At 37.5% G+C, this 27,238-nt stretch overlaps 1 protein-coding gene across 2 annotated transcripts; it reads right to left on the reverse strand.

The window, feature by feature from the left end:
- Positions 1 to 99: 99 nt before the first annotated feature.
- On the reverse strand, positions 100 to 25,927 carry LOC128021194 (metabotropic glutamate receptor 5-like). Of its 2 annotated transcripts, none has more exons than XM_052608221.1 (9): positions 25,798 to 25,927; positions 23,656 to 24,657; positions 20,050 to 20,299; positions 14,666 to 14,901; positions 13,917 to 14,163; positions 13,542 to 13,710; positions 12,440 to 12,566; positions 6,945 to 7,884; positions 100 to 3,470 (listed from the first exon to the last, which is right to left on the reverse strand). In XM_052608221.1, the coding sequence occupies exons 2-9, from the start codon at positions 24,338 to 24,340 to the stop codon at positions 2,576 to 2,578; spliced, it is 3,549 nt and encodes a 1,182-aa protein (XP_052464181.1). In that variant the 5' UTR covers positions 24,341 to 24,657; positions 25,798 to 25,927; the 3' UTR covers positions 100 to 2,575. The 2 variants fall into 2 exon arrangements, with proteins under 2 accessions (XP_052464181.1, XP_052464182.1); XM_052608222.1 differs by having other exon boundaries at positions 23,656 to 24,394; positions 25,798 to 25,904.
- Between the last annotated feature and the right edge of the window lie 1,311 nt (positions 25,928 to 27,238).

Consider the following 27,238-nt stretch of genomic DNA (forward strand, 5'->3'; position numbering starts at 1 on the left):
GTACTCTTGCATAAAGAGAGAAAGAGAGAAGTACATAAAGGAGACGAAAGAGGGGGTGGAACTATACCACACTTAATCATGGAAACTGTGAAAATTAAGTTGTGATTGAACCCCCTTTAATAACACTTAGGGAAAACCAATATTTTTACACGCTTTGAAGAGAAATAAAAAAGGCTTATCCACATCATAAATAAAACCTCGAAGTAACAGAAATATTGCAAGCTACATTCCTCCCACTGTCACAAAGCTTAATCCACTATGACCATCATATTGAACCAGCACAAAAAGTTAGTAGAAAAATACATCACACACACAAGGCTGAAATCTACATTCTACGAATGTCTTATCAGAAAAGGCAAAGAGCAAAAAATGCTAAAGACTTTTAGAAAATGTACAAAAGTTCTCAAAAGAACATTAAGCACTTATTTTAGCTAATGGCACTGCTTTGCATGCAAACATGTGACTTTAGTACATTACATCTATTCAAGAATATTGCACATTGATTAAAAGAATAGATGTCTGTTGGTAGGTACAATGTGCTTTCCTACTAAGTCTAAACAGTTCAACTTAAATAAAAAATCCTATCTTTAATTGCAGACTTTCATGTAGTTTATAGGCTTTGTCAGTGACAATTGTAATGCCCTGTGTGTAAGAATCATGTCCACAGTGTAATAACAATGGGAATTTTGTTTTTGGATCATATTATCTATGTATGGATTTGGAACAAAAGCCTAAGTGAATTAAAAAGGAAATTATTTGCAAATGGAATAATTATATTTTTTTAAATAGACCCTGCATTATTGCTTTGTGTATAACCTGTTAACTTACATCACTGTTCAAATGTTTGGGGTCAGTAAGTTTTTTTTTTTTTTTAAGTGCCCCTGTTATGCCATTTCCAATGTTGCTTTTCATGCAGTATGTATGTAGCTGTATGTGAATGTAAACAATCTGCAAAATAAAGCTGAAAGTGCACGATAAATAAAGTTATTATCCCAATAGTACAACTGAAACGAGTCGTTAGTAATTCAAATCCCACTTCCTTGACAGCTACACATCACGGGGTAACACATTTGCATAATGCACACCTATGCTCTATGTTGGCCTGCCAAGAAAAACTTGACCCCGCCCACAAACACGTCATTCTACTGACAACTGCTTCTTTAATTTTGGAGAGTTCAATGCGGGATTCAAAAAACTCTTGCTGTTGAAAAATTGATCAGTATCCTGTTTATTTGGATCAGCTGCTCCACTGATTCACAACCCTTATTATTAATAACAGGTGTTTTTTTTTATTTTCTATAGAGCATTCAAAATATAGAACTATTGAAATAGGCATATCGTTTCTGACACTGCTGTATGCCGTAGACCAATCACAACAAACTAGGCCATCTGACCAATCAGAGCAGAGCAGGCTCAGGAAAGGAGGGGTTTAGACAGACTGAATCTTTGAGAATCGCTGGAAAATGAGGTGATATTAAATGCATATTTTGAGAAAATGAAAGTGTTTTTTGACCTTGCATGCATGTAATCCTATTGTAGGAGACTCCCAAAACAATATTAGGAATCGTAAAAATGGCATAATAGGGGCACTTTAAATGTTTTAAAATAAGTCTCTTATACTTAACAAGGCTGCATTTATTTAATTAAAAAACAATGTTATAGTCTTTACTGACACTTTTGGTCAGTTTAATGCATCGTTGCTGAATAAAAGTATTAATTTCTTTTAAAAAAAATCTTACTGAACCCAATTAGTGAAACCTACTAGATTGTATAATTTTCTCAACATTTTTCAAATGAAAGTGATTTATTATAAAATATTTCAAGTAATACTGGGACATGTTCAAATATATTAATATACCCAGTCATCTGAAAGTCATATTGTCTATATTAAAGTGTTAGATTTGTTCAATATCTAAATAAACCTGCTTTCACATCCCTTGTATTCGATCTATTATGAAAAATATAATAATAAATATTATTTAATATTAAGTTATATGAAGTGGCAGAACATGCAACCTCTAAACTAGGAAAATAACAAAAATGACCAATATTTAAACAAACTACTTTCAACTCAAGGGCTTAATTTGGTCCTACATTCAACCGTTTGCACTTCTGTTGTATGTGAAGAACCGTGCAAGACATTCTGACAGGCAACAAGAGAGATAAAAATGACATCCTGGAGCGTTAGTCTTGTAGTTTTTCACACCCGTGTAGACTGACGTCGTTGGAATGTTATTAGTGGCTTTAAATCCAGGAAAACTTGCAGAACACCAACTGACCAACATCAGTAACTTCTTGCCAAGAAGGACCATAAACTTGTCAGAGCGCTCTAGTGCCGAAAGCATATCAAGTACATCCTTAATGATCTGAAAAGCAGTTTGGTGAAGTGCCTTCCCCTGCGCAGATTGGGATTTTGAGGACGGGCTGGATTCCAAGCACCATAAAATGTCTTCAGAGAGTGCTTCTATATTAAGAGTTTACACTCCTTGACATTTACAGCTGGGTTTTGCAATCAAACAAATGCACGATCTCAGTAGCTGCCTCTCTGTTTCGTTCCTGTGCTCCAAATAATCTCTCAGAGTGAAGAGGAGCTCTGGCTGTAGTGCCGAAGCACCAGCTGGTCGTATATTGGAGAGCAGGGTTCACACAATGGCAGCTCTGAAGCTGGCGATGTGGGAGATTCGCTGATCGAGTCCACAAAGGAGTCTCTAAACGGCGAAGGTGGTGTCAAGACACCCAGGTCCTCGAAATCAGTGTTCCTGACTGCACACGAAGAGTCGTAGGTGCATTCGAAAAGACTGGCGGGTGAAGCCCTGCTACTCCCACCGGCGATGATGCCCCCGGCGATACCGACCGCAGAGCGAGGGTTGGTGTTCACTGTGGCCACCACGTCAGCGTAGGTGGTGACAGTGCTTGGATGCGGCCTTTCTTGCGGGTGGAGATGGAAAGTAGGAGAGCAGGGTCTGGGGACCGGGGCGGGGGCGGCGGCGGCAGCGACGTTTACACCTGCTCCTGGCGGTGAACCAGGCAGCATCATACTGTTGAGCTCACTGATGTTGGCCGTGAATCGACTAACCACACAGCTGATCTGATCCATGATGGAGGTCTGGGGTGGGTTGCCGTGCTGTAAGCGCTCCGTCAGGTAGGAGGGTATAGCCACTACTGATGTGCGCTCAACATCACGCTCTTCCATTTCACGCCTCTGCATTGAAGGCCGCTGGCACACGGTTGGCAGTGGCGAAGGGTTCTGGGGGCAGTAGGTTACAGGGTAGCGCTGGTTTTTCTGAGACCCGTCGTATGCCAGCTTCACCCCTGTGTCCGGCGGATGATCACAGCCCTTTGAGAAGGGCTTAATAATGGCAGTCTGGTTGGCCTCTTCCTTTTTCTTAATGTGGATTGAGATCCGCTTCCACAGGTTTGGTCTGTAACTTCTCTCATTCTGTGCCCAGGTTACTGTTTTGCCGTTGGAACTGTTGAAAGAAAACAGCACTTTGTATTAAATATGATTGATTCATTATACATAAATACACATGTTAAAGGGATACTCAATCCCAAAATGAAAAATTTGTCAGTAATCACTTAACCCCATGTTGTTTCAAACCTGTAAAAGCTTTGTTCGTCTTTGGAACACAATGTAAGATATTTTGGATGAACACCGGGAGACTTATGACTGTCCCATAGACTGTCAAGTAAGTTACACTGTCAAAGTCCAGAAAAGAATGAAAGACATGTCAGAATAGTCCATCTGCCATCAGTGATTCAACTGTAACATTATGAAGTGACGAGAATCATTTTTGTACCTTGTGGTGAGGCTGACACAGAAGAGTGTACGCTGCCTGCGTTCAGCTCATAATCTCCAAAATGGCGCTACAGTGATGTGGAGAGAAACAGAGGAGATTCTTGTCGCTTCATAACGTTATGGTTGAATCACAGATGGACTCCCGGTTTTCTCTCAAAATACCTTAAATTGTGTTCCGAAGACGAATTAAGTCTTTACGGGTTTGGAACTACATGGGGGTAAGTGATTAATTAATTTTCATTTTGGGGTGGAGTATCCCTTTAAACTCCAGTAAAATGTTTATTGAATTTTCTGATAAATGTAAAAAAAAATATATTAAAAAAAAGTTTTATAATAATAATAGTATTTTATATATACAGAAACATTTTAAAAATAACTGTTAAATGTTAAACTCCACATATATTTAAGATATACTAAAATACTATATATTTATTCATTGACTTCAACATTTACCCACAATATATATTTTTATATTAATTGTTTATTATGTTAATTAACCATATATATATATATATATATATGTGTGTGTGTGTGTGTGTGTGTGTGTGTGTGTCTGGAAAAAAAATAGCTGATATGGCTACTAATAATAATCACCAAGAGATACAAGTAGGAAAAGTGAGAAAATTGTTTAGCAAATTGTTAATTTATTGCAAAACACTGTTTAGAAACCCACATAAAAACAGGGTATTTTGTGCAGGGGTCACCAAACTCAGGTCCTGTTAAGGCCGGTGTCCTGCAGAGTTTAGCTCCAACTCTAATCCTGGAAGACCTTTATTAGCTGGTTTAGGTGTGACCCCTTAGGTGTGGTTTTGGTGACCCCTGGTTTTATGTAACAAAGAATGAATAGAGGGCTTTATGCCTCTGTGATGATAGTAAGTGACTTGATTGTCATGTAATTGATTATAAAGAACATGCCAGTATATATCAATTGAGAAACTATCTGCCTTTCCGAAACATAAATTTCAGGCCACAGAATCACCTTTTTCAAAACAGTGAAGAGAGATCTTACCCCTACTGCTGCTACGCCCTTGCTAGTGTGTAACCCTACAGCTTAAAGGCAAGAGAGAATGGAGTCAATGGACCCTGCCATATGACATCCAAATCCACCCATTCCAAGTGCAGTTACCACCGTCATCCAATCCTGTATGTCAGACAGGAAATCTTCAGTTCTCCTAATGCACCTGGGGACCCATCGACCCAAATGTACATAACTCCGGAGTTGCTCCAGGAATGATTCACAGGCATACAGGGTAATTGGTTTGGGCTCTTTTTTTCTCTTTCGAGGGGAATACTGGCTTTTTTTATGTGCTCTAAAATATGCTCAGTTGAGTAGTTGATTCATTTTCAGTCTAAACTCATTTTCATCCTCAAAAGCAAACCTTTGGCAGGCATTATGAAGAGATAAACAAATTTAATCTGAGCTTTATTTATTTATATATTTATTTTGTCAGAAGCGGCTTCTTCTGCAATTGAGAGCAGTGACTGCACATCATCCTATTATAAAGTGGTAATTTTTTTTTTTTACTGACATGAAAAATAATTGATATTTCATGCGTCATTATCCTTAAATTCATTCAGTGTGAATCCAATTAAACCAAAGAATTTCCAAAAAAAAAGAGGAAAAGGTAAGAAAAAAATGGTTGTCAGTCCTCAACTTTAGAGATCTGAAGAAAACAATCTCAATTCCGAAAATATGACCAAGCATTTTTTGTAACATCTCATACAAGGTATCTTTACTAAAACCCAAATCATTTTGGTAATAGAAAAAAGCTGAAATACAATATATAAAAAAATATTAATGTTAAAATAAATATTATAATATAAATAAATATCGAAATCAAATTCAATATAAATATATTAAATATTAATACATACAATTATTAATTAAAAATAAATATTAGATGAAAACCTAAATGTTGTTTTAGCAACTAACTGAAAAAAGTTTTAGGCTAAAGCACAACTGGAAATAAATAAAAACTAACTAACACTGAACTTAAAATAAATTATACCTAAATACTAAATTAATTTAATTTAAAGGGGGGGGGGGGGGTGAAATGCTCGTTTTCACTCAATATCCTGTTAATCTTGAGTACCTATAGAGTAGTACTGCATCCTTCATAACTCCAAAAAGTCTTTAGTTTTATTATATTCATAAGAGAAAGATAGTCTGTACCGATTTTTCCCAGAAAAACACGACCGGCTGGAGGCGTGACGTGTGGGCGGAGCTAAAGAATCACGAGCGCGAGTAAGCTTTTGCGTTGAGAGCGTTTGGAAGCTGTGAAGGCTGAAACTGAACGAGAGCAGCAGCAGCAACGACTTGCTCCAAGCAGGGCTCGAACCCGGGTCTCCGATGGGAGGCGGACGCACTAACAAGGAGGCAGAGATATTTTAAGCGGTTTTACTCACCGCATGCGGTTCCAACACACGATCGTGACCCTTTTTCGTTGGGACTGCATTATCCTTAAGAAATAAACGATGTGCAAATCCGTTGTCAAACTGGGCCTTGTTTGTAAAACAAGCATCTTCGAAATGCAGGGAACAAACACAAACACTTGCACAACTCCGTTGATGCTCTGTAAAAATAAACTCCATCCACTGGTCCCTTAATGCTGTTTTTTTTTTGGTAATCTGTGCAGGGTTGTCTTGCCCTGGCAACCAAAAACACACTCCTTTTGTGACATTTCGCGACGCTCTCGCTCTGATCAGTGATTGCCTGTGCTCTCAGTGCTCTGCTATACGGGAGCGCGCGCTCTTCCGGCAGACGTGCCCTTATAAGGAAATTCCGCTCCATCTAATGTCACACAGAGCCATACTCGAAAAAAACTTTCCGAAACTTGTGACAAACCGGAAGGAGTATTTTTGAAACATAAATACTCCTTTAAACGTACAACTTAATTTTTGAAACTTTGTCCATGTTTAGCATGGGAATCCAACTCTTTAACAGTGTAAAAAACTCAGTATGCGTGAAATAGCATTTCACCCCCCCTTTAATTAAAATGACAACTATATATAAGAAAACAACTAAAAATTACAATTATTTTAAAACTGAAAATATAAAAATACCAGCTAATTTAAATTATTAAACAAATCATACAACTAGAATAGCATATAAATCATACTAAAATAACACTGCCCTCATACTGACCTGACTGTGTCTGTGCCAGAGCATCGTCGTCTGAACAGGTTAGCCAAGCTGCTAGACCGGCTAGCGGCTGATGCAGCTTTCCCGTCACCCACGTGCATCCTAACAACCGTCGACGTGGTGAAAGCACTGCGTACGTTCCTCTCAGGCTTGGCCAACATGATGTAGACTTTGGGCACAAACATGCAGCACAGCGCAGTGGTGGCACTGAGACTAACAGAAAAACACATGGTGATTATCTTGTAGTTTGAACCGAAATAAATTGGCACGAAAGCCAGCCAGATAATGCAGGTGGTGTACATGGTGAACGCGATATATTTGGCCTCATTGAAATTGGCGGGGACGTTGCGGGTCTTAAAGGCATAAAAGGTGCAGCTGAGGATGAGCAGCCCATTGTAGCCCAACGGTGCCACCACTCCGAGCGTGGTAGTGTTACAGATGAGGTGCACCTCGCGTATGGACGGATAGTCGTAGATCACTTGCGGAGGTTCCATGATGAAAAGCGCTACGATGATGCCCAGCTGAATCAAAATCAGGATGAAGGCGATGACCAGCTGGGCGCAGGCGCTCATGAAACGAGGCTTCTTGGTGCAGATCTTCTTCTTGCTGCCCGCAAGGATGCGAGCAATGCGATTGGTTTTGGTGACCAGAGCTGAGTAGCTCATGGCAGGCGAGAGCCCTATTCCTAACCTCTGCAAGTAACAGTAGGCCACATGCGGTTTGGCGATGAGGCAGAACGTACACAGGTACCCCAAACAGATGCCAGCCAGGATGATGAAGCACAGCTCTCTGCTGGAGGACTTCACCACTGGTGTGTCGTGGAACCTGATGAAGACTAAAGTGACGAAGATGGTGGCGAGCAGGCCGAGGCAAGCGAAGACCACAGCGGCGATCGGCTCAGGATCTCCCCACAGAAGGAACTGCACCGGGATTGGCTCACAGCCTGAGGAACATGAATTTGAAAAGAGGTTAATGTAATAACTAGGGCTGTTGATTTAACACATTCATTTGGTGTGCGATTTATTATGAAAAAAAATTACAATTATAAATGCATTCAACACCCTGTCCCAGACCTTTATGTAATCTTACACTGCATGCTGTTAATCATGTGGTGAACATGATGCAGGTTGACGACTGACTGCATGATGTAGGCTATTAGAATACAGTCGCAAAAATAAAAGATATGAGGGCAAAAATGGCCACATAGGTTTTTGTCTTATATTTATATCATTTTATGTAGTTTAGCAATATCACACAAGCAAGAATGTTTTTCCTTTAAGGGGTCATATGATGCGATTTCAATTTCTTCTTTCTCTTTGAAGTGTTACAAGCTCTTGGCACATAAAGAAGATCTGTAAAGTTGCAAAGACTAAAGTCTCAAATCCAAAGAGATATTCTTTATCAAAGTTTAGACTCTGCTAAGCCCCCCTAAAACGGCTCATTCAAACATGCCCCCACATATCTATGTCACTATGTGGAAATATTTGCGTAATGCCGCCCAAATGTTCACGCAAAGGTGTGGTAACGCAGTAAGTGTTGAATCAGCAATGTCAGGAGATGATATGTGTATCTAGACGAAAGCAAAAGCAATTTATTTGGCTTTCTGAAAGTAGATGCATTTTGTAATCTTTAAGAGTACTTACAACAGAACAGCAATGCCGTTTCGTGAACCTAAGAGTGATCTACGACAGAAGCAGAAGTGTCTGTGGTAGACAGTTATACAAAAAACATCCAACATGTAGGACAACAAAATAACAAACGAAAGTAAAACAAACGAAAAACTGCAAAGTTTACTCAGAGCTAGATGGACTTTACTTGACTCGAGGAGGTAATTCTGATTTTGTCACTTCTGAATCAGGTACTGTAAGTATGCTTTATTGTTAGTTTAAGTATTTAGTTTAAGTATTTCCTATTGAGTGTTTAAATGCAGAGTTTTGCATGTGTATGTGTCTGTTTGAGAAAGAGAGAGAGAGAGAGAGAGAGAGAGAGAGAGAGAGAGAGAGAGAGAGAGAGAGATGGCTTGTGTACTGCAAACACATATAAACTGTGTCTGTCACGACACACGTCACATGTTCCTCATTCGCGCTTGAACTATATTGAAAGATGAAGCTCGTGATTATGAAAAGGGGTGTTACATTTCTGACAAGTGCGGTGTTCAGCCAATCACAATGCATTGTGTCAGTTGGCTAATCAGAGCAGACTGTGCTTGTTGGAAGGAGGGACTTTGTAGAAATAGATGACTTTGAGAGAGGCGGGGCATAGAGGACCTACAATGATGTACAGTATTTGAAAAATAATGTTTTTTTAACATTTAAAGGTCCCCTTCTTCGTGATCCCATGTTTTAAACTTTAGTTAGTGTGTAATGTTGTTGTTAGAGTATAAATAATGTCTGTAAAATTCTAAAGCTCAAAGTTCAATGCCAAGCGAGATATTTAACAGAATTTTTGACTAACCACCACCCACATGAATTCACAAACAGGGGGGCGTGGCCTTGTTGCGCTCCAACGGAGAAGAAGGAAGAGCTGTTTGTTTTTGTCGCCGTGTCGTTGAAACGCAGTTTTTTTTATCTTGGAGTCCAATCATCTTTGTTTGGGCTTCCTAGGGACGCTGTACTTAGGGATCAATGGTTACAATTTATGTTTAACTCGGTTCCCAAAAAGTATAATCCACATGTAAAACTATGTGCAGCTCATTTTGCTGAGGACAGCTTGCTGAGGACAACTTTCTCAATCTCAATCAGTTTAATGCCGGATTTGCACAAAGATTATTCTTGAAAGATGGAGCAGTTCCCTCTTTGTCTGGAGAAGGTGTTGTTTATGAACCACAACCGGTAAGTGTATTTTATTATTTAAGTTGGTGCGTTTAACAGTTTCTTTAACTTATTACACAAAGAGCAATGCCGTTTAGCTTTGTTATCTAGATGTTAGGGCTGTGCAAAAAAACGAATGCGATTTTGATGCGCATCTCATCAGTAAAAACGCTCCTGTGATTATAACTACATCTCCAGCACGTGCGTTCTAGCCCAATCATGTTACCAGGAGGGCAGCCTGCTCTCAGCTGCTGTCGAATCACAATACAGGTACCGCTGGCCCAATCAAAACCCGTTACGTATTTTTGATGGAGGGACTTCATAGGACAAGGAAGTCATCAGCCCGTTTTTATGACAGTGAAAAAAACGGTATACAGATAGGTGAATTGTGTGAAAAATACTGTGTTTTTTACACGCGAAACATGAACACATGTTATATTGCACATTGTAAACAAAATCAAAGCTTCAAAAAAGCACGTAAAACGGGACCTTTATGCATGCCAGCATATTCTGTTACACCAAATAATGATCTTTTAAAAAGCATCATATGACCCCTTTAAATATCTTTACACACAATATTGTCTGTTTTGTTCAGTTTTGCAAAAGCAAATGCATTAGCCCTAAACAAAGCCATAGCAGAACTGTTTTGCATTTTTTCAGCAATACACAGCAGTTTCGATACTGAATGAATCCACAATCCATAAAGACTGGATGGGTCCCTGAATGACTAACCCATTAAAAAAATAAAAAAAAAAAAATGGTGCTTTTAGTCTCCTATATATAATTTCATATTTCAATATTTAAAATGAATTTAAATGATTTTTAGGAGAAACAAATTCTCAGTCAAATTTGATGTGCGATTAATTTGCAATTAATTACATTAATCATGTAATTAACCAGATTAAAAAACTGAATCACTCAAGAGCCCTAGAAATAAGGCATTACTGTGAGTTGCCCCAGGAATGTTTCCACTTAAGGGGTTGCAATCATACCACATTAAGATCTATGTGCAGTGCAAAAAATATTTATCATAATTTAGCTACTCTGTATAGTGCCCACGTACAGAGAACATCCATCATTATGCAGAATTACTGTGCAACTTATAAAAAAAAAATACAAAAAGAAAATGTACAAAAACAAACAAAACCATCCGTTCAACCAAGCGCCATGCATTATGCATTAGAGGCTGACAACAAGCGCTGATATATTTAGCATGTGCAATTTGCATCAGCAGGCAGTGAATGAGGATGAAGCTGAATCTTGATTTGGAGAGCTTTTAATGAGGCTGGTCAGATGACACTGAAGGTTTGGTTTTTACAGGTCAGATTCAAAAACTAGCAACACCAAGAGCTACTCTGGAAAGTGAGGTCAAAGGCTTTTGTCAAAGTGCCTTTAGGGCAAGTGGGCGTACTTGGCAGCAATCTTTTGTAATGTCACTGGACAGCTATTTTTAATCATGCTTTGAAATCTCTGTAAATGTTTGTCAACATTACACTTCAGTTATATGTTTCAATCAGGAATAAAATATGATACCAGCTGCACCATAAGCTGTGATTTTTGAGCACTAAAAAATTAATTTTTGAGGCTGGTCTAGCTAAAGCACATGCATTAATGCTCATATTCAAGTATAAATGTTAACTTTTTACAATAAATTTCAATTCGTCAATCAGAAGAATTAGTTCGATCAGGGATTCCCAAACTTTTTGTTAGGCTAACACCTTTGACCTCAGATATTTTCTTTAAGTACTCCCTGAGATAAGTTAATATTTCAATAATGTAACATATTTGCATGTTCACAGTAATCTGATATTGTTAATGGTCATATGACATGCAGGAAAAACAAATTATATTCAGGACATAAGAAAGTAAATTATTCATTTTAAACTCCATTTTAATTATTTCATGATTTGTCAGCTTTTCATTAATCCCAATTTTGGAAACCCTGATCTAGAGTAATGTTTACATTTAGTAAGATCATATTACTAATGTTGCTTATTGATACTTCATGATATCTAATGCATTAACTAATGTTAAAATATTGGAGATTATTATAAAGTGTTACTGTTTGCTCTTCAATGTGAGTATTAGCATATGCACATAATTGGAAAAAAAAAAAACAGTTTTTAGCATGATTTAAACTTAAATAAGGTGATTGGATATTTTAACTGTTGGGACTAAAAGTGCACCATCTCTGAGTCTTTGTACAGTGCATAAATGCTGTAAACACCAAAATAAAATCCAAAAACTACTAAATTAAAAAAAGATTTGCAGGTAGTCAAACTCAAAACCACCTGCTACTAAATGTCGAAAATTGGCATTAAGGCTCTTGCGTGAACAGCAGAGTGGCCTTGGCTCTCAGTAATGCACTACATGCTGAGAGACTGCTGCTTCAGGGCTTACGCTTGACAGCAATTCTGGAACATTCTGATGGGGACCCCCGCCAAGTCCAAATCTCTGTTTTTGGCATTAAGTTGCCATGGTCCAGATTTTCAAATAACGCTCTAAGAGATAAATGGGTCTCCTATGCTATTCAGTGACCCAGATACTTATATCATACACTGCTGTATGAGATGACAAGCGTATGTGGCTGCTCTAAGAAGTTTAGAACCATGGGTAAACAGTGGTTATGACTTCTGGATGAACTACAAGAAGAACTACATTTTGCTCTGAAGGTGGATGTAAATTCACCTGTGAGGTCATCTGTAGGCCAGAATCCAAGCTCGCACATACGACAGGTGTATTCATCAAACACAAACTCGTTTTCTTTACATGGAGTGCAGGTCCAGCAGCAGCTCACCTCACCCTTACGGATAACCTGAGGTGGTCAGAACAGAGAGGTCAAGTTACCGGTATGTAAGATATAGATATAGAAGTGTTGTGGGTGGTTGCAGTGCACTGCTATGCGGTTGCTACAATCTTCTAAGTGGTTTATAGTGCATAGCTATGTGGTTACTTAGGTGTTTTGAGTGGTTGTCATGTGGTTGCTAAGGCGTTGTTTGTGCTTAACATCCCACCTAAGGTTATATGATAATCTGCTCTCTAACTATGGCTTAGGTTTCTGTACGAGTCTAAATTAATGGGATTTTTTCAAACATGTATCATCCACTATGAGAAATTGCTTTGAAAACATCTCTCCACATTAAGATACACGGTGTGAGATAACTGTTTTTATCAAAACTTTTGGTTTAAGGCCTTTTCCCATAGGAGCAGGCGTGACCATTTGTAAATTTCATTTGACTGGTTTCAGGTTTCATCCGCTTTCAGCTATTTTTAGATGTACAGAACAGCTTATTTTGCTGTTTGATATTGCAAACTGGTGTGTATTACCACATTACTCTAATGTGGGAACAAGGGGAAGTCGTGACCTAGTGGTTAGAGAGTCTGACTCCTAACCCTAGGGTTGTGGGTTCGAATCCCGGGCCGTCAATAACATGACTTAGGTGCCCTTGAGCAAGGCATCAAACCCCCAACTGCTCCCTGGGCGCCGCAGCATAAATGGCTGCCCACTGCTCCGCGTGTGTGTGTGTGTGTTCACTGCTCTGTGTGTGTGCACTTCGGATGGGTTAAATGCAGAGCACAAATTCTAAGTATGGGTCACCATACTTGGCTGAATGTCACCCACTAATGTATTATCTTAATTATGAACACACTGGTTTGTAGTGCAAACTGTTTACCGAACTTTATTTTTCTTCTAGTTTTTTTTTCTTCCCTACAGCAGCTAATGCACCGGAAATCTCACACATTCACAGAAAATAGCTTAATTCCATGTTGAAAATGATTCCTTTTTCACCTTTATCTGAGCTTTTTCACAAGGATCACTGCACACTGATCTGATGATGGCACTGCTGTTGGCCCAAATCTCCTCGTCATCCATCTTCAGCCCCCTGTTGTCCCAGCTGCCCACGTGGATGTAGCTATAGTCCTCCTCACTCATCTGTTTGAAGTTCATGATTTCATACCTAGAAAAACACACGTACATTCACTGTTACGGGAGTGAAACGGTTAACCCAGGGTAATTCATGTTTTGCTCATAAAGTCATTCAGTCTAAAGGAAGATATTTTTGAAAATCACAATGACATCAATGAGACTGTTTTCATTCTTTTTAAAGGGAGTTTAGAAGCACATTCTGACTTGTGTATGGAGCAGAATATGAAAGAACCCTACCTCCCCGGGGAGTCTCCATTCTCATCAAACAGCACCAGTTCTCCCGAGACACCAGTGAAGTTTGTCCTCATGAGGAATTCTAAGAGTTTACCTCCATCAATCGGCCGCATGGCTTCACACAGACCGGCGTAACCGGGACACAGAGACTTCTGCATGGCGTGCAGTCCGTAAGCCATTGAGTAGATGGCATTGATCACAAAGCCCATCTTCGTGTCCTGAGCATACTGGTGTCGGAGCGACTCTTTCTCTATGAGATGTGTAGTAAAAACAAGCAACAGAACAAACAATATATTGAGTTCCTTTTAAGCCTTTTTCTGTGTTATCTATTCAGTGCTGTCATCTGCTGCAGTAATGATTTTATCCTCATTTAGGGGCTATTCTCTGATATTATGCAATTCTTTTGATTACATTTTTGTTGATTTATAGATACATTATTAGATGGTTCAATAAATGGGGAGATGGACAAATAGATGAAGAAGTGGAAAGACAAATGGATGGCAAGATGAATTATGAGTACCTGAATGAACAGATAAATTGATGGTATGAAAGACATTTGGATGAATAAATAGACTGAATGATGGAATTAAAGACTGACCAATGGATGGATGGATAAAAAAGAGACAAAGTATTGGAAGAACAAATGAATGTAAACATGAACAGATGAAAAGACGGACATCCGGATAAACTGCCCTAAACTCGTGTAAGCTGTGGGTGACATGGGAGATCATGTGAGATCATCTTGCACTCACTGGTGCAGGTCTTGTTGTATTTGGTGCTCTCTTGAGGATACCCCTTCAGCCGGCACTGGAAGCGGTGCTGCCAGAACTCAGGGAACCAGGGATCCCGGAGGTTCGTATCCGGCTGCAGGTTCAGATAGTAATCATCAAACCACGTGACGTAAGCAGACTGCAGCTTGATAGTAATTCCCCCCGCTGCCTCCCTCTGGAAGCCGTCAGTGACATCATAGCGGTCTGCCCAACCATCGCTGCAAAGGGTGCAAGAGACAAGTGAATAATGAATAGCTTTTTTTAATAGAACAAACTCCCTTGAGAGACAGTCTGGGAGCCTCCCAGTCCAAACTGACCCACATAACAGGCAAAACCCAGTAGTTATGACCAGGTTCCTCTAAGAATTAGGTCTTGAGGACACAGCTGGCCAGTATTTCAAATCGACAGTACAGTGACAGACTCGTGATAAACCTCATCATGAGATGTTTGTGCTACAAGGCTTCGCAATTAAGCATCAAAGATATCTTTGGATGACAACAGACGAGTCTTGACGTCTCCTTAATACCTTTTTCATACAAACACAAAAAAAGTAGCGTCCACTCCATCTATATGTTCTCGAACACTTCCTAAACTCATAGCGCTAAATGTTACACAACTCAGCAGTGTGTGGGAGGTATCATTTTTGTTCTCATGGTAGGTGAGGAGAGGCTTTCATAACTTGTCCTTGGAGGCAAAAGCAATAGCATAGAAGGAGCATGTTAGTAGCAGCTTGAATCATCTCATGGAAAAGAGCTCAGCTCAGTAAACCCACACACTGACCCCAGCAGGTCAGCCTCCTTCTGCCCACTGCTGCTGCAGGAAAACAAAAAAAGACAAAAATGCCAAAGCAAAGGCGCCGCTGCCTTTAAAAAAAGATGTCTGACAGTATTCTGCAGCACATTAAAACATATTGCAAAATTACGGTAAGGGGAATATTTGCTATATGCATTTGATATTATTTTGGTGCCTATATTAACCAACGAGTAGGAAATGTATTGCTTGTTCTTTGTATGAGAGCACTAAAAGAGAGATATTTTATCACTACATCTTATTTAAAAATGTGCAGATTGTTAGTTTGAATGAATCATTTCAAAATACTGATTCAGTAATTTACTGGTGTCGGACTCGGCACTCAAAGATGTTAATGAAAAAAAAAAAAAAAAAAAATATATATATATATATATATATATATATATATATATATATATATATATATATATATATATATATATATATAATTTTTTTTTTTTTTTTTTTTTTTTTTTGGTAACACTTTACAAAAAAAGTTTCAGCTGTTATAATAGTTAAATATTAAGTTAAAAACTTAGTCAAGGTTAATTCTTTCATTTACTATTAAAATCTAAAAAGTTGTACCTGTTAAAATTATTTAATGGAACATTAGCTAACATCAACTAACAATGAACAGTTGTAATTTCATAAACTGTTAACAAACATGAATAAACATTGAAACAAATATGTTGCAACAAACCAACAAAGCAGCAACAATATAAGTATTGTGACACAATCTAATGCACACATAGCCAGATTTTTTATTATAAATAAAAACAATTGACAAAAGAGATAGAATATACAGAGCTAGTGTTAGAGGGTCAAATAAAAAAAATTCAGAAATATGTAAAAGAAAACAAGTAGATAGAATAGAAAAAGAATGAATAACTCAGAGGGTTAATTTTGTTGTTGTCGTTTGTTTGTTTTTGTGTTTTTGTTTTTTAACAAAATAACAAGAAAATAAATAGATAGAATAGAAATAGCTTTTTAGTTTGGCTCATTAAAGACGAGTTGTGTAGCATGTTCAGAAAGAAAGGCCCTGATCTTCCTAATGTTATATGAGAGAAATCTGCAGTTAATCTGGATTAAGTGATAATTAAAAATAAAAGTTAATATGCATTGTTATTACATTTTCACAAAAAAATGTGTGTGTGGGCGTTTCACATTTTAGAATCGACACGCATCACAGTTTTAACCTGTTAACAATTAGCCCACAGAGGAATAACTCGCGCTTTCGTTTATGTGGGAAGCTGAATAATATTTACACACAACAAACACTGCAAAGAAGCTGCAGGTAAAAATGACAATTAAATTAAGTTACATTTTTATCCATTCCTGGTGGGGGGAGTCAGATCAGCCCTCATCAGCAATGGATCAGCTCTTGTGCACACTTCACTGATAAACATTGTGACACATAATACAACACAATACAATACTGTCCTCACACTCACTAGTAGAGACAGATGGCTGGCCACAGTCTGCAAACTTCTCATTAGTAAATAATTGAAAGTCGTTCAGAGACAGAGGAGCCTGCACATCACTGTTTCCATGGCTGTGAATAGGCTGCTGAGGGTGGATGTTGACAAACAACCGTTGGTAACGATATTTTTTATAAGGAGCAACTTTTACTGCAGTAACGCATGGCAAAAAAGAAAAAAAAAAGAAAATAATTCCTATATAGATTTTTTTTCAATGTAAATATATGTCAAAATCTATAAACATTGCCAATTGTGTTTGCTAATGTAAGATTAAAAAACCCTGAAATTCAATGCCTTGATGTTTGCTTACAAATCAACCACTGGCTGTGCAACCTTTTAAAAAAAAAAAAAAAAAAAACAGAAACCCCTTGAGGTACATTTTGTAATATATTTTGGCATTTGAAAGTTTAAATAAAATATATTATAAATCAGAAGAAAGTACTTAGATTAAAAAAAAAAAAATTGAGACACTCTATCACTTTTAGCCACATAGAGATCAAGAAAATGGAACAGAGACACAGTGGCCATATTCTCACTGGACCAAAAAAATAAAAAAATAAAAACAACATTCGGCTACCTTCCCTGGAGCTGGTGTCTGACACCTCATCAAGCAAGCACACACACACACACACACACACACACACACAAACTCGGTCATCCACTCATGCACACACAAATACTCCTCACCCACGCACAAGCACACACACACACACACACTGGCACCCCCATAAACATGGCATCTTCTCTCAGCACATCCAGGCTGTGTGGAATGCCCAGAGGCCCAGAATAAAGACCATGACACCATTTTCTGAAATAGATCCTCTTCAAATATTCAGAAACTACATAAATAAGCAAAATATAGGCCCCTACCACGGAGCAAATCAACAAGCCTGTAAAACTTCGCCAAAACAAAGATTTTCCAGATGCACGCAGTTTAATGTCATCTCATTTAATAGAGCTGATCTCAAAATAATGAAGTTCGTTTGGGCACTGGAAAAATACCCCAAAAATCATTTAAAGAGTGCACTTCATAAATTGCAATGGATAAAAATCAAAACCTCACAAAAAAAAGTTTTTATGCTTTATACATCAGTGTGGGCGTTTCATGTTTTGGAATCTACACAAATCACAGTTTTAATCTGTTAACAGTTAGCCCACAGAGGAATGACACACACATGGAAGCTGCTGTATTAAGCACAGAAAATAATATCAGATTTACACCAACAAATGCTATTTATTTGCCATATGTTTGTCTCTGTAAATAAAACTCATATAAGAGAAAGAATTTTAACTTTACAAAAATTACAAACTTCAGATCTATGAGTTTATAAAACAGTCCTCACGTCCACCAATGAGCGAACATCTCCTGCTCCTGAACAGAAGCAGAAATTGGAGGGATTATTCTTAGTTTAATATCTCAAAGACTTAATACATTATCTCAGTCTGTAATATCCACAAGCGATTTATTAATGGAACAGCCAGAACTGAATCGGGGGTAAAGATAAAAATAGATAATTTAGATGCCACACTCCAGGAGATTAAAAATGGGAAGAAACATTTCTTTCTTCATTTGACACTATGAATAGCACGTGCACATTTTTCAAGATGCTGATGCCAAATCCAACTCTTCAAATATTATTCTCGCAGGATGTGTCATATACAATTATCTTTTTTGTCAGTCATTGAATGGTGAATTAGTCAATTTTCACAAACAGCTGACGCTTTTCTGATGTCTTTCTTAGATGGGAGGAGTAGCAAATGGTAAAGTTGATGCGTGTAAGAGCGTTTAAGAGACCATTTCTATTTTACCATCTGTAAAATCCGATCTAGCATTACAGAATCAAGTGCCTATCACTGAAATGAACATAGATCACATACCTGGCTTCAGCAGTGGATGACTGTGATGGTGATGACAATGATGGTGATGGCAACATTCGTGGTGATAACAGACAGAAAGATGAGCCTTGCTTCCATGTTTTGATCCATCCTGATTTTGTCTCGCTCTCACACACACATGCAAGCAAAGAGATGCAGATGATGATCAACAGGCGTGGGTGGACATTCAAATGGGATCTTTGAAATGGTTACAGAATTGACTGATGACGTGGCCCTCTCTCTAAACACTAAATGAACACAAGATAACATGCAGTAAAAAGATACAGAACACATGGGTGACTGGGGCTGGTTGTCACACTGGGAAGTCATTATATGAGGTACAGGTTTGAATCAAAAGCCCAAACACAAATACAGTATAAGTTTACCCTAAGGTTCTCAATGTGTGGTCAGGGTAAGTTGTCATGTGCATCATTTTATACAAATGATTAATTCAGCTAGTTGCTTATTAGCATACCTATTATCAATATATTTGCTGTTTATTAATACTTATAAAGCACATATTCTGCATGACCATGTTCTACATCCTTAATCCTACCTAATACCTAAACTTAACGACAGCGGGAAACTGCATAGAAAAATATTACATTTAGTAATAGTGATAAATGTTATTTTTAGTAACATTTATTAATACAATTAATTAGTCATTTAGCAGAAGCTTTTATCCAAAGCGACTTACAAATGAGGACAACTGAACCAATAAAAACGTACAAAAGAGCAACAATATGTAAGTGCAAATGACAAGTCTTGGTTAGCCTAACGCAGTACATGTAGCATTATAATACACATATATTAATTGAATAGTCATTAGTCTATGGTATATGCATCTAAACAGAATATAAAATAATAAAATACAAATATATACACAAAACAAATTATACTCTTGAGAACTGGTCACTGGAGTAAAACGTGGCAATTCTGTCTCCTCTAAAATAATTCCCAAGTATGCTGCATAGTTGTTGTTTTTTTCTGCAGAAGCAAGTGTTATAGATGTACAGTAAGCTTACAACACTTACACTTTGAGAGAGAGAGAGAGAGAGAGAGAGAGAGAGAGAAACAAAACAAGATTTGTTGTTTTCTAAACCTGCCTAAAGTGCTTGCCACAGCTCACAGACACAATTTTAGGAATGTTTTTTTATTTTATAAGAAATGTCCAGCAAAAATATAAATCCATGTGCATAGAGTCCATGTTTTTGGGTAACTCACCTGCCAACCAACAGAAACTCTCCAACTAGGCGGCGCCGTCTCATGGCCATGAGGATGCCACGTACGGTCATGCCCTCGCAGAAGCACGCCACCACTCGAGCTTTGGGCAGGTGGCTCCTGAGCTTATCGAGAAGACGGTCAAAACTCTGTTCTCCAGCATTGCTGTAGATCTTGTCAGAGTGAGCGATACAGATGCCCTCCTTCGCTGCCATGTCTTTGAAAGCCTCCATTCCACTCTCACCGTAGTTCCCTGAAGATTGGGAGATTGAATGATTTTGACTGATTTATAAAAGTAGTTAAACATCCGTTATAGGAGATTGAACACTAATTTCAAGCAAAGTTTGATTTATCATGAAATGACCCTAAATTAAAAACCTATCTGTTCGATAAGGCTTTAATTCTGTAGCACATTTTATCCTTGTTCTATATTTTTTATATTGGATTTTTTATATTCCATAAAAGTGTCCATGTTCTGTGCTTTGCTTCTTGGATACATTCAGTAAAAAATAAAGATAGATTTCACTTTTTCATGCTTAGAAAACTAATGAAAAACAGGCCATGGTGCTCCTCTTTCACAAAGCGTCAGGGGTAAACTCCCCCAATTTACATAAAAATCAGGTCACCTACTTTTGTGTGAGGAATGTTCCCAGCCTTCACACATTTCATGAGGTACGGATGTGACACAATTGCAAAGATGTCTTGTCTTGATAAAGAACAAACAAACACCTTCATTTCACATTCATTTCTACAATTGCAAAGATGTGTTGTCTCGATAAAGAAGAAACAAACACCTTCATTTCATATTCATTTCACCTTCATTTCTACTTTCACGTTTTTCCAAATCAATGCCTGATATCTTACTTACACCCGAGATTATGAGGATTTAAACAGAGGTTGCAGGTTTAAATTGGGAAGAGATGATTTGTTAACTGTAAGGTCATTGACACCCCGTCACCATCATGTCCCAGGGGAAAACACTTAACCCCAGGTCTACAAGGTGAGAAATGTCCACTGCTGTTCATCCTGACATGAGAGATCTGAGGAACTGCACCCCCTCCCCCCCCAAAAAAAAATATGGAGGGCTTTTGCTAAAAATGCAGCAGATATTGATATCGATATTGATCATTCCTGGTATGCAGTGCATTTTCATGTACCCATCATATAGTCTCAATATTTTAATAATTTATACGACTGTATATTATTAAAATGATTTCTGAAAGATCACGTAACAATAAAGAGTGAGGTAACGGTGCTGAAAATATATAAAAAAATAAAACATTTACTTTAAATTCAAATCAAATTTTATACTATCACTGTTTTTACAGTTTTTTTTTAACCAAACAAATGCAGCATTGGTAAGCATAAGAAATCCTAGCCAGATAAAATGTGATTACTGTATTACTGTAGTATTACTGTAACACTTAAACTACTTTAAATATTGTTTTGTAACAGTTGTCTAACTTTGAATATTATTTTGTAATCTGTTAACTAACAGATGCAAATTTATGACATCACCGTCCATTTATTATTGTTCTGATCACTTTTGATGGAAAAACAAAAAACAATTATCATTAAGAAATAGCTATGAATTTGATGGATTCTGTGATGTTTTGTGCTTTGTCTTACTCTAGAACATCCTGAACTCTTTGCTAAAATGGCAGAAATCAGTATGATGATATCAAAATGTGAAAAAATAGAAAAATAAACAAATAAAAATAAAAAATAAAGCTTTTACTGAGCAATATTTACTGAATTTAGCATCCTGTTTTTTTATTGACATTGTGTAAATAATCAAGGGGCAATTAATCAAACCTAATATCATATCCTATAAAAAAATTTGACTATCAAATGCATCTCATTCTTAATCTCTGTGATTTGAGAAGTGCACTTCCAAATCTCTAATCTCTCTCCTCAGGGAGGACCTTCAAATCTTTCACTCCATTCCTCTGTGCCAGTTCTGTGAATTAATTCCCTTGCTGTGCACAGACTTCACTAGAACCTTCTGTCTCAGATAAAAATGGATATATAATAAAAAAATTGAGTTACATAATATTTTACTGGCATTTCAATGATAAAAGGCAGAAAACAAGTGGTCCCTGCAATTCAATTCAATTTAATAGGTCGGTCACAAGAAGCAATAACAAATGTGGGTAAAATGACCTCTGCACATAATAACGGAGAACTTTTGATGACCTCGACTGTCTCTTTTGCTCCTACAGAGAGACAGACGCTACACAAGCGACAATCTTTAAACAGTGTGTTCACTCAAACGGGAAAATTCATTAACAGACACTGAAAACAGAGCTAAAGATGTAAATGATCATCATGCTTGCCTTTAAGCCAATGATTTCTGTTTGATCTATGGTCTGTCATGAGGCCAAAAAAGGCCAGAACAAAAGCACAGCAGCAACACAATTCATGAGCATGTCTATTAACCATTCACTCTGTGTATGCTGTATGCAAAGCATCATGGGGGTGTTTTCAAACATCAAAGACACTCTTGAACATGATGAAACAATAGACAGACAAATCTGCAGAAAGGTATGATGCTGCTTGACACATCATCTGAATGGTCTTTGTTTGAAAGGAAACGTTTGTTATTTTACTGATCTCTTTGCTACGTTTCTGGATGTTGATCATGCGAGGAGCCTTGCTGTCTATGGGAGGGTCAGAGAGCTCTCGGATGACATGAGGGTGAGTAATTAATCACAGATTTTACATTTTTGAGTGAACTATCCCTTTAACATTCTTCTTTAGCAATTTCACTGGCAATTTTCATAACTAGGCAAAAACTCTTTTCTCCATTGGTGTTTAGAATGTTGATAGAGATGCTGGTTAAACCCATGTCAAATCAAATGTGACTACAAGCATTTGGCTTTTTTTTATCAATAGAGCTCACAAATGAGCACACAAATGTCAAATGTCAAATCATGATATGATGCAAATAGAGCTACAGAATATGCAAGTAGGTGACAAAAAAGAGAAATATAAAAACCTTACATACTAATAAGAACAATAATAGTATCTCAGTGGTACTAAAATAACATTGCTATGCACATTCTAGATATAAAGTCTGACTTAATGCAGTTTAAATGGTGTTACATTTTTTGTCACCAAGTGTAATTTAATAAACAAGTACAAAAAAAATGATTAGCAGATGGCATCTTGACTACACGTGGCATATACTGCATCAGAGACATAAACTCTTTATAAGGACTCCTTCAAAAGTTTGACATTTCCCTCTATGAATAATAAAGAGATTTCACTGTTTAGGCCAAGATAAAGGTGAACCGCTACAGACAGAATGATACATTATCACCTAATAAAATCCCTCTGGAAAATCCCTCACTTTGAGAACGTGGAATATTTACCACTTTAAAAATACTGTTACGTGCTTGTGGAGATCTGCTTTTCTCACAGGAAGACTTTTGTGAAATACTAATGAGAAGAAGAAAAAAAAAAGAATTCTGCTCAAAAGAAAAGAATGATAATGAGTTTCATGGAAGATTTAGTTCTTTTACTAAACTTTTCTCTACTAACTGTAAAAAAAAAATCTCATAATAACCACGAATGAAATATGTTTCCCTGCGTGGAGAAAACACATACCTTCAGTGTGAATGGCAGATACGTAGGTCCAGTTGTATCTTTTGACGATGTCCACCATCGCTCTGGCCTGCTGGGCGTCAGAGGGCACCACCCTCATAAAGTACTTGTACAAAGACTTATCGCTGAGATCCATACTGGTTGCCGAATATGCAATCTGGGGAATGTTGAAGAGCTGAAGGAGGTTCTGAACCTGGATGGCCACAGAACTGGATCCGGGCCCGATCAGCCCCACAATGGGCTTCTTCCCTTTCATGGGAGTCACTCCATCTTCAGTTGAACACTTAGACATGCCTTCTTCCTCCTCGGCTGAGACTAGAGTGTCACGGATGAACTCGATGCTCTGCTCCAGCGCCACAGCTGAATGCCAGCAGGAGTCTCTGATCTCGCAGCCCAGTGTGACGTTGGGTAGGATGTGCGGGTCCGCGTTGATGCGGTCCAAGGTGTGCATCATGGCCTCCACCCGCTGAATGCCATACTGCTCACGTACAGCACCGCACTTGCGTTCGTGAACCTTATCGGCTGGTGGCTGATGATGGACAGAGAAAAGAGCCCCGATAATGATGTCACCGGGAATGTGTGCCAAGACACGTCGCTCGCTGGCCTGGGCCTTCGCTAAAATGTCCGAACGTGTAGGACCCAATCTGTCTCCGAGCAGCACAAACACCAGAAAATGTAAAATCCCCATTTCCTCGACCCCCTCAGATCAGAGTGTCAAATACTGGTAGGTTCCTCGGGGCATCTGAAAGAGTCACAAGAAGCAGAAATCTTCAGAACAATATCCTTGGAGATCATCAACCTCCCACTGTATCACAGAGGTGCATATTTGTGAGAGTCGTGATAAGGATGAGCTGTCGCCAGGGCAACGTCTTATTCTAAAGTCTGAGGATTTTTCTGCCTTCCTCGAAATATCTCGAGATCAGGAGGAAAACAAAGTTGAAATGCACATGAAGAAGTTCTTGTGCTTCGTAGATCTCAGTAAGGAGATGCCTCATTAACAATGACCTGTTAGAAACAGAGAGCATGTAAATCTTAAAATATGTATTCATTCAGAATCAAAACATCAGAGATTCTGCACAACACAGAGACCTGGAATATAATGATATGATGCAGATTTGCAGCCACTGAATATTTACATGGCCTCTTTAACCTCCTTTCATTAATGTAAATGAATTATTAATTTCTTTAAAATCAGTTTAGAGAGATAAATACAAAAAATTCCACAAGTAAGAGCCATTATATCATAAAATATAATACAATTTATTGTGCTGTTTCCTTCAGTTTACAGGGTCTGAGGGCTATAACTTACACTTTTACAGATCACTTGGGGAAATCATTGCAAGCCAAGAAAACATGGGAGAGGGATTTGGGGATTGTTATTGATGTCTATCCATAATTTATACTACTTTCAGATGCAATAGACTGATAGAAACCCACTGTATGAAGACAGAACCCAATGTATATTTAATAAGATTGATCCTTCATACTCACCTTTATGCTCAAAATGCAGAGTTTGTATTAATACATAGACACACTATTTATGTTTCTCCATTGATTGGTTTTGCTCTGACTTAAAAAGAGCTATGATACATTTTTTTAAACAGTTGACGTACATATATTCAGTTTTCCAACTAGGAAGAAAACTCCGTATTTTTCTAACACAAAATTGTTGGACAAACTTGTAAAATGAATTTTTTAGATGGATCCGTGAAAAACCACCAACAGTTATTTAACATAACAGAGAAATACATAGCGCATAGACACGTGCTATATGGTTGATGTGGTTCTTTTCTTAGCAGTTGTACATTATTTGATCTATGTGATTGTTAATTTAAGCAAGAAGTTAAGAGAAAAATGAATTAGTTTGAAGCATTCGCTGTCTTCTGAGCTCTCCGTGGTGCTGAAATACAGTCTGGAGCGGCAAACACAAACCAGTGAATTTGAATCAATGAATGGCAATAATGTGGCGAAATAACCTCTTCACTTATCGCCATAACACATACTTAGGAACTGGAAAAATAAAGCATACGACCGTACAAATCAACAAAAACATGACTTTGAATTTAAGCACGAGGCATTAGACTTCAAAAAGTGTTAAATACCATCGTTAATAATAATAGAAACAGCAATGATAACACAACTTACCGTTCGGTTGTTAATTTGGTCCATTACTCCTGCTCTCACAACAGAAGTGTCTCTGTGTGTAGGTGCACTTGCGATGCGCGTTCACTTCAGCGACAATTCTCGCGCGCGTCACGTGACTTTTTTTCTTTTCTTTTTTTTTTTTTATATTTACATCTCGTTCTCGCAGTTCATGACGTCGATGAAACAATACCAAGGTAATCTGTTACTCTTAAAAGAAAAGTAACAGAAAGGACTAAATCTCACTCTCTCTATAAATAATTTAAATAATAACGTTGATCATTAGACGTTGATTATTAGACGTTTTTGTGAACATAAACCTGTAAGGTTATGTTTTAAAAACTAACGTTACAAGGTTATTTCTTTTTTATTGGAGTACCCGCCCTGTGTTGTAAGGTTTACCTTTTTCTGAACAACTCAACTGATTGGTTGAGATAAATATTTTTTTTAATTAAAGGTCCGAATGAAAAAAGTTGTAAAGGCTCGACAATCTGGTATTTCACTGACTGTAAAACGGTCAGAATTCAAAAATCAGAATTATGTTCCCTTAAGTATTTCATTCAGTGATAGTAACAGCGCAGATGCACACTTTCTGACAACTTACGTCTAGTCATAGGGGCACAGCGCCATCATCTGGTAACTCAGAATATTAGATTCTTTATTACAGATTAGTGAAATTTCTCACCTTTTTGTTTTACATTTAGTGTCACGTACCCCTACATCAACAGCAAACCAGAAATAGCTCATAAAGTACATGTAGTTTTATTATTAATATCACTGAATAAAAATAATTAACCTATTAAAGTGATTCCCTTTTAAACCAAAAGTTGATTATACTGTAAATGAAAAACAAATTTACAGACTAACTCCTTTTAAAGAGGAAGCATTGAAAGTTTCAGGATTGTGCCCAGTCTATCTGACATTGTTTTGGTGTAAAGAAGAGAGAAATAAATAGAAAAAACTTAAACATCTACCTCTGTATTTTACTACAAGTGTAACCAAATTTTTACATATTAATTTGTACCTGTTATCAGGAATTACTGCTATAGATAACAATATAGACCACATAACAATATATTTAATGGTAAAAAATATACTGCTTACAAATCTTTTTTTTTTTTTTTTTTTGGTTGTGAATACTTGTGTTATCAAACATGTATTGTTAATAATATGTAAGTTATATAAATATTTTTGAAATATAGATTTTTTTTGTGTACATTTTATATAAATAATCTGCATATTTTATGTACTTTTTATGAAATGTCTTGTATCTTTTATGAATACTTTTTATATATATGTTTATATATAAGTGTATACAATACAATTAATTTGCAAGGTCATGTAGGACATATATTAGAAAGGACAGCCATAGAGGCATATGCAACTCCTCTACGTGTTACTTTATCACTATTGGCCTCTAGATGGCAAGAACATACTTTTTTAT

Source organism: Carassius gibelio, chromosome A10, assembly GCF_023724105.1.
Source record: "Carassius gibelio isolate Cgi1373 ecotype wild population from Czech Republic chromosome A10, carGib1.2-hapl.c, whole genome shotgun sequence".
Lineage (NCBI taxonomy): Eukaryota > Metazoa > Chordata > Actinopteri > Cypriniformes > Cyprinidae > Carassius > Carassius gibelio.